This window comes from Python bivittatus, unplaced genomic scaffold, assembly GCF_059951505.1.
Source record: "Python bivittatus isolate LINGU-HERP-01145 unplaced genomic scaffold, Pbiv_v1 ctg000080_np1212, whole genome shotgun sequence".
Taxonomy (NCBI): domain Eukaryota; kingdom Metazoa; phylum Chordata; class Lepidosauria; order Squamata; family Pythonidae; genus Python; species Python bivittatus.
The window spans coordinates 19,209,333-19,218,136 of record NW_028277035.1 but is presented as its reverse complement, the minus strand read 5'-3'; the positions used below and the strand labels follow the sequence as shown (position 1 = coordinate 19,218,136).

General features: G+C 40.0%; 1 protein-coding gene across 1 annotated transcript in view; it reads left to right on the top strand.

The window, feature by feature from the left end:
• The first annotated feature begins 8,125 nt into the window (after positions 1-8,125).
• Positions 8,126-8,804, top strand: part of LOC103066828 (rho GTPase-activating protein 7-like) — an 87,438-nt gene continuing 86,759 nt past the window's right edge. The window contains exon 1 of the mRNA XM_015887494.3: positions 8,126-8,371. Coding sequence (XP_015742980.1) covers positions 8,257-8,371 — 115 coding nt within the window. The 5' untranslated portion in view covers positions 8,126-8,256. The remainder of the gene's footprint in view (positions 8,372-8,804) is intronic.

Here is an 8,804-nt window from a genome sequence, read left to right as displayed (position 1 = left end):
GGGAAAACCACTAGACCACTCAGGTATGACTTAGATCATATTCCTTGTGAGTACACAGTGAAGGTGATAAATAGATTTAGAGGATTACATTTGGTAGACAGAGTGCCTGAAGAACTATGGATGGAGGTCCGTAACATTGTACAGGAAGCAGCAACTAAAACCATCCCAAAGAAAAGAAATGCAAGAAAGCAAAATGGCTGTCTGATGAGGCTTTACAAATAGCTGTGGAAAGAAGGAATGTGAAAAGCAAGGGTGAAAGGGAAAGATATAAGCAACTGAATGCAGATTTCCAAAGAATAGCAAGGAGAGATAAGAAGGCCTTCTTAAATGAACAATGCAAAGAAATCGAGGAAAACAATAGAATGGGGAAGACTAGAGATCTCTTCAGGAAAATTGGAGATATCAAAGGAACGTTTAGTGCAAAGATGGGCATGATAAAGGACAAAAAAGGCAGGGACCTAACAGAAGCAGAAGAGATTAAGAAGAGGTGGCAAAAATACACAGAACAACTCTACAAGAAAGATCTTAATGTCCCTGATGTCCATGCTGGTGTGATCACTGACCTTGAGTGGGACATCCTAGAGAGTGAAGTCAAGTGGGCCTTAGGAAGCATTATTAACAACAAAGCTAGTGGAGATGACAGTATTCCAGCTGAGTTATTTAAAATACTAAAAGATGATGGTGTTAAAGTGCTGGCACTCAATATGCCAGCAAGTTTGGAAAACGCAACAGTGGCCACGGGATTGGAAAAGGTCAGTTTACGTTTCAATTCCAAAGAAGGGCAATGCCAAAGAATACTCAAACTATCGCACAATTGCACTCATTTCATATGCTAGCAAGGTTATGCTCAAAATCCTATAAGCTAGGCTTCAGCAGTATATGAACCGAGAACTACCGGATGTACAAGCTGGGTTTCGAAGAGGCAGAGGAACTAGAGATCAAATAGCCAACATTTTCTGGATCATGGAGAAAGCACGAGAGTTCCAGAAAAACATCTACTTCTGCTTCATTGACTATGCAAAAGCCTTTGATTGTGTGGATCACAACAAACTGTGGCAAATTCTTAAAGAGATGGGGGTACCAGACCATCTTACTGTCTCCTGAGAAATCTATATGCGGGCCAAGAAGCAACAGTTAGAACCGGTCATGGAACAACCGATTAGTTCAAAATAGGGAAAGGGGTACGACAAGGCTGTATATTGTCACCCTGCTTATTTAACCTATATGCAGAGTACATCATGAGAAATGCCAGGCTGGAAGAATCACAAGCCGGAATTAAGATTGCAGGGAGAAACATCAATAACCTCAGATATGCAGATGATACCACTCTAATGGCAGAAAGTGAAGAAGAACTAAAGAGCCTATTGATGAGGGTGAAAGAGGAGAGTGCATAAGCTGGCTTGAAACTCAACATTAAAAAAACTAAGATCATGGCATCTGGACCCATCAATTCCTGGCAAATAGAAGGGGTAGAAATGGAAGCAGTAACAGACTTCATTTATTTGGGCTCCAAGATCACTGCAGACGGAGACTGCAGCCATGAAATTAAAAGATGCTTGCTCCTTGGGAGGAAAGCTATGGCAAACCTAGATAGAATATCAAAAAGCAGAGACGTCACCTTGCCGACAAAGATCCACATAGTCAAAGCTATGGTTTTTCCAGTAGTAATGTATGGCTGTGAGAGCTGGACCATAAAGAAGGCTGAGCGCCGAAGAACTGATGCCTTTGAACTGCGGTGTTGGAGAAAACTCTTAAGAGTCCCCTGGACTGCTAGGAGGTCAAACCAGTCAATCTTAAAGGAAATCAACCCTGACTGCTCATTGGAAGGATTGATAATGAAGCTCAAGCTCAGATACTTTGGTCACCTAATGCGAAGAGAGGACTCTTTGGAAAAGACCCTGATGCTGGGAAAGACTGAAGGCAAAAGGAGAAGGGGACGGCAGAGGATGAGATGGTTAGATAGCATCACTGAAGCAATGAGCATGAAACTGAGCAAACTCAGGGAGGCAGTGAAGGACAGGAAGCCCTGGCGCGATATGGTTCATGGGGTCACGAAGAGTTGGACACAACTTAACGACTGAACAACAAGACATGTATTGAAATATTCAAGAAACCAAATGTAACTTGAGCACTTAATTCTTTAATTGCACTCTAGCACCTCACGTCTTTATTTCATGACAGCTAAAAATTATCTTTCTTCCCCCCAACCCCACCAGTAATCCCAAGAAAGTTAGATATTAGCACCAGTATGCATGAGAAGGGAAAGCTACAAATTAAATGTATAAGTGTATTATAGACACATTAACCTAGTGTGGGATGAGCTTGGGAATTAAAGGATAGAAGCCTTTGAATTTTGTGAAAAAATACTGTAGATAAATAAGTTGTGCTAAAGAATTGTGTCCATATTTTTCCACTTAAAAAGTAACTTTGCAATTCCTTTTGCTACAGTTACATACTACTCTATTTTGCTCCTGATATATTGAAATTCTAGCTAATCAACTCTGCATCATTTAATCAGTGCCATCATTCTGCTGAGCCATGTATTTCTCCCATCCTGGGTGATTGCAATGGAACAGAGACAGTTATAATGATGCAAGGAATGAAGAAATGTGATTCCCAATGTTTTACTGGTATCTAGTGCAGTTACCAAGAAACTATGTACATACATGAATTCTCTGGTGAGTATTTAAGCACACTAGGGTCTGTTTAAAAGTAAAGCTGTTTACTGCAAATTAGAACTATTTGTTTAAAAAGCATAGCATGATCTTGCCCAAATACACAAGCAAAAGTTGTCTTTTGCCTGCCCGACTGCCTGTAACAAAAATAAAACAAACCAACAAACAAAAAACTCCAGCCACTACCAAGTGAACTTGAAGAGATTTATTTTTTAAAAAATCAGTTCAATTCTTGTTCCTGTTTGTTTTTTGTTACTATGGTTTCCTAGGCTATAATTTGTGATTCGTGGGATAACAAGCTGGAGTTTAGAGGATACTGCAAATTGCATTTTCTTGGGGCAAAGAGAGACATCTGGAGGTGAAGAAAAATCCAGCCCCATAACCCCCTTGCCCTGGCAGTGGAAACCCAAATCTGCTTTAATTTCAATTAAATCATCCTTGTCTTGCCCTCAGTTTCAATGGAGAACAAAACCATCCCCTCCCGCACATTGCAGCCTTTTTGATATTAACAGACCCCTGTCATATCTCCCCTCAATCTTCTCTTTGGGAAGCTAAAGATGGCCAACTTCTCAAGCCCCTTACTACCCTGGGAGCCCTCCTTTGAACCCACTCTAGCATTTCCATATATCTTCTAAACTACTGGACCCAAAACTGGAAACAATAAAGTGAGGCCTAACTGGAACACAGTGTAATGGAGCTAAGATCTCCCATAATCTAGATACAGTCTTTCTCCTAATGTAGCCCAAGATGATATTGGCTTTTGTAGCCACTGTATCACAGTACTTGCTTATGGTCACCTGGCTTCTTCTTGTGTAGATTGCTGCCAAGCCAAATCTCTTCAGTCCTGGGCCTTTGCATTTGATTTTCCTGCCCCCAGTGTAGGGACCTAATGCTAGTCACAGCTAAATATCTTACTGCTGGATTTGGCCCAATGTTCAAACCTGTCAAGGAGATTTTAAATAATGAAGAGTTTTTATTATGGTTGGTCACGCAGTCAGCCATATGTCTCAACTGGATTTGGCATTTTTATCTACCTATTGAGTCCTTCCCAAGGACCTGGGATAGGCAGATGCTGTTTGATGGTGTTAAAAGTATTGTTGCAGGATGTAAGCTGTTCCAAGTAAAGCTGCCTTTTGCAATTGACTGATGGTTATTTTGCCCCTGACAATGGTCTTCAAGTGGTGCTCCAGATATTTTGGGATTGCACCCAAGGAGCCTATTACTATTGGCACTATCTTTGCTTTCTTTTGCCGCAGTCATTCTACTTCTATTTGCAGGTCTTTGTATTTTGTGATTTTCTCCAGTTCTTTCTCTTCTATTCAGCTGTCTCCAGGTATTGCAATGTCCACTATCCAGACTTTTTTGTCTTTCTTATCAACAATGGTTAAGTCTGGGGTGTTGTGTGGCAGGTCCTTATCTCTTTAAATTCTAAAGTCCCAGAGCACTTTAGCTTCTTCATTTTCTATTACTTTGTCTGTTTTGTGTCCCACCAGTTCTTGCTTGCAGGCAAATGGTAGTTCTTGCAGATATTCCAATGCACCACTGTTGCTACTTTGTCATGCCATTGTTTGTAGTCAGTCTGTGTGATCTTCTTGCAGCAGCTGACTAGGTGGTCCACTGCTTCTTCAGCTTCTTTGCAGAGGCAGCATTTGCTGTCTGTTGCTGTCTTCTTAATCCTGGCTTTATAGGCATCATCATCATCATCATCATCAACATTATTAAAATAATAATAATAATAATAACAACAACAACAATTATTGTTGTTGTTGTTGTTGTTGTTGTTGTTGTTGTTGTTATTATTATTATTATTATTATTATTATTATTTAGCTTGGAGGAAGATCACTTGGTTGGGTTCTTTGGCTACTGCCTAATTTAGCTCTGGAACAGAATTTGGTTTCCTGTCAGCACTACAGTCTACACAGAAAGTTTTGTTATATTGATTGATTGATTTTATAGTACGTTCCAGTATTTTGCTATAAAACCCCTGAAGTAACTTACAAGATAGCTTTAAAATGACATGTGCATGTAATAAAATCAATAACCATTTACATAAGAGCTGAAAGCAAAAAACAAGAACGTTAGATCTATTAGTAGCAGCAGCAGAAACAAAATTCAGTCCAAATGTCTATTGAATAAAAATATAATTTCCCTAAATGCAGGGTTGAACAATCACATGTTATTTTATTATAGCTCCTGTCACCCCAGATCACTGTTGATGCAAACTGAGACTGATGAAAATTGAAATCGTGTACTCACAGAATTGAAAGGATCTCTAAAGTTGTCTAATATAATTAACTGCTGATGCAGAAAATTCACTCCCACAGCTTCCACAGGCTTTCAATCTGGTCAAATTCTAATGAAGGTATGTCTACCACTGCCCAAGGCAGTCTCTTTCCCCATCAAACAGCTCATTCTGTTGGAGTATTCTTCCTAATATATAATATATACCATTTTTCTTGAAATCCACTTGTTGCAACAGAAAAATGCCTCCCAAACTTCAGGGGGTGGTAGTGCTATCAAAGGATGCCTCTCTGAGAAGACTAAAAGAGAGAGACCTAAAAGTTTCCTGGCGAAGAATATCCTGCAGCCTTGGTGCCACTACTGAAAGGGTCTTCACATTAGCTGTGCCTTGGAAGACAGAGGGACATCGACATAATGTTATCCCCAAACTATGTAGGATTTATAGCTGAGTTGCCTATAGATCTGGAGGGAGTATTGTTTTGCCTAATCCAGGGCTATTTCTGGGTGCTGCTGGCCATGGCACTGGTGCTACCATTTTCTTGCAGCACAAATCAAGAACAAAGCTAGCTTGTTTTCAGTCCCTTCCTCCCACTTCACCATATGCTCCTCTGCAGCTATGATCTGTCAGCCACGCTAATTTTGGACACGAGTTCCATGCTCTTTTATAAGAGTGCTAGATGTGCATTCAGAAATAGCCTAACAAGTCACAGGTACAGAACACCTCCACACCTTTGACCTGTTATTAGGGCAATTTGATAGGTAACTAAACCAGCCAGAAACTAAAGTGAGACATGTTGTGCTTCATATTTTATTCCCATAACAATCTGGTAGGAAGTAGGTTGGTTAGAGAAATAATGACTAGACCAAAGTCACCTCGTAAGCTTTATGAATGAATGGAAATTTGAACCTGGGTTTCTTCAAGTTTAGCATCCAATGCCCTAAAATTTGTTGGCATGTTGGACAGATCTTGAGGCTTTGGATATTGTGCCCTTTGATTTAAGATTAAAAAAAAAAAAAGGAAATGATAAAAAGAATCTTTGCTAGAAGGTAAGGAGCAGAAAGGAAAGGAGAAAGAGGAACTGTTGGAATGGTCTTTTCCTGGCCAGTGTTGGTCTAGGGCACCAACGTAGGGTGCCAAATTTTGAGGAAAAAAAAAAATCAAATTAAAAAGTATAAATATTTTTTGTGGGCATGATGGCCCTGATTATATTGTTAGCTGAAGACATCAATTACTAGCAACTAGTCTACAGCCACCACTGGATACTAGACAGCATCTTGGAGTCAGCTAGACAGATGGCAAGGAACAACATCACTGATTTGCCTTCTGACAAGTGGTTCTTTTTGTGACTGGGCACAGTCACAGTGATGGCTCTTGTAAAATGAGCAAGCACCACAAAGGTAGCAACTTTGTAAGAATGCCTGTACATTACCTACTGTCCTGAAGAAATTGTCCATCTCTGTCCAATAGTGATGTGTTTTCTGGGTTTAAGCAATGTAAGGGAGTAGTTGGTAGTACTGTTATCATTTCTAAAAAGAAAGATATCTCTAATCCTAAAAAGGGAACAGAAAGTTCTCATCTCTCATATCAAAACAGTCTTCTCCCAAAAAGGTCTATTTACATATATGGGAGGAATTTTGCCTACATTTCTGCTGTCATGATAGATATGATTGCCAAGGTTCCATTATCTCACTTTGAATTGGTCAAAGTGAAATAATATAATTAGCTAAAGTGGAAGCCTTCCTGTTTACTCAATATATGAACCTGAAAGTCAAACTATAAAAAAGTCATTTTGAAACCTAAGACTTCAATTTTGTTGGAGGGAAGAGAGTATTGATCTTTTATCTGTTGAGCCTTCCCTTTAGCCATGAGAATATGTGGTAACTCACCTATGGAACTGGGATGATAACTTTCCTGCTACCCCAAAATTTATCCCCCACCCCAAGTTCACTTTGTGGTCACTACCCAAGTTGTCAGCTCCAATTATGTGGTAACTGATTCATTCATCCCATAGTTATGTAACATGGTATGTTTAATTTTCCTTTAAAAGTACAATAATAATCTCAGACAAAACCATCTAAATAATTGCAGCCAAACAACATCCTTTCCCCTACCAGGTCCCAGTGTGCAATGATCATAACTGCCCTTCCTGAATTTTCCAACCACCTGTATGCCTCACTGACCAGTTCCATCCCAGGGAAGAAGCCACAGGGTTTCTCTCCTTCATATTATTTCAACTTCACTTTCATCTAGTATTGAATAATTTCTATTCACTTTGTTTTCATTGAGAGTTTCTGACTTGTGCAATCAATAGATTATAGAGAATTATCTACAGTAAATGGAAGCATATAAATTGTTACTCACTGATTGGCCATTCAGAAAGTGATAGATTTGTACAGTCAATTTCTGTTTTTTGCAGTAATAGTATAGTGAATGTGCCAATTATCTAGTCTAATGATTTCATTTTTTTTTTAATTTGTTCATCTTTTCTGATGGTCCAGCTTTCACAGCCATATGTTACACCAGACAAGGTCTTGAGAAAACAGATACACCTTTGTTGTCAGTGTGATGTTTCTACACTTTAATAGCCCTTGGCACAGATCACTTTAAACGGGAATTGCTTTCTGTAATGAATGAAACCTTCAGGTTCAGGCAAAGGGTATGTCTGGATAAATTCCAGTTCAAGGATGCCTATATGTGTTAGACCAGAAGGAAGGATTGTGATTGCCATGCTCTGCTGTCCATATGGACACATATGGATACATCTGGATAGCCATGGTGAGAAACAGGATGCTGGCTCAGATAGGCTCTTTGGTCTCTCCAGCAGGGCTGCTATTCCCACACATAAAAGAAGAACGGAACAGTCAGAGAACTGGAAAATGAGGAAGCTAGTTTTTCACATGGTGTTAAATCAGCAAACCTTGGAAGTGGTACAGAGTGCTGCCTGACATGTTATTGTGTGGTTGCCTAATGCTTTTTATTTGCACAGCAGAGCAATGAACATGTTTATAAAATGTGGCAGCTGAGATGCAAAGCTGTGCTCAGAGTTGAGGGAGGGTGGGGGAGACTCTATTGGGTTGCTATTTCCTTTTCAGCCTGACCCCAGATTGTTTGGAAGGAGTTTCTTCCTCCTCCTGATTCTCTCTCTCTCTCTTCCCCCACCCTTCTCCCAGCCTCTGAGGGGTGTTAACAAATTACATGCAGACTTTCTTACAGAGCAACTTTTTCTTCTGTCTGATCGAAAAGGAGAAAGCTGACAGGACGGCATTGTCAATGATGGTAAACTTTTCCTCAGTTGGATCTTAATGGCTGGCTGTGCCCCTGTGGATTGAAGAGTGAGGATGGCATATCCAGAGAAGTCTCACTTGAGGAGATCTTTCAGTGAGCACATCAGGGTCTCTACCAACAAAGCCTGGGATATCTTTTGGAAGAGCGCACGAGAAAAGCGTTTATCAGGTCAGTTGCCCGAGTTCCTTCATTTGTAAAGCTCCAATGAAAAGCAAATCTTTGCTTAACAGATTATTTACATGTATCGTTGCATGCATTGTCTATCCAAAAATTGATTATTCTGGGAGAAGCTTGGATCCCCATATGACACCTAGGCAATGCAGGTTATTTGGTTCCTGCCAAGTATCAAAAGCTGCTTGACGTGGTCTCCTTTCTCATTAACGTTGACACAAATCAAGCTTCATACACAATGGCAAGCAGATTTCAGTGCTGAGATGTGTCAAGCAAATATGCAGTATAGTACACGATGGAATATGGAATTTGTGTGAAACAGGGAATTGCAAAATGCCCTATTAGTTCTGTCCCTTCAGTGCAACTCTCCAAACCTGGCAATCGTAAACAGGTACTACATTTGTAAAGCCCAAGAATAAAGCTAAGACAC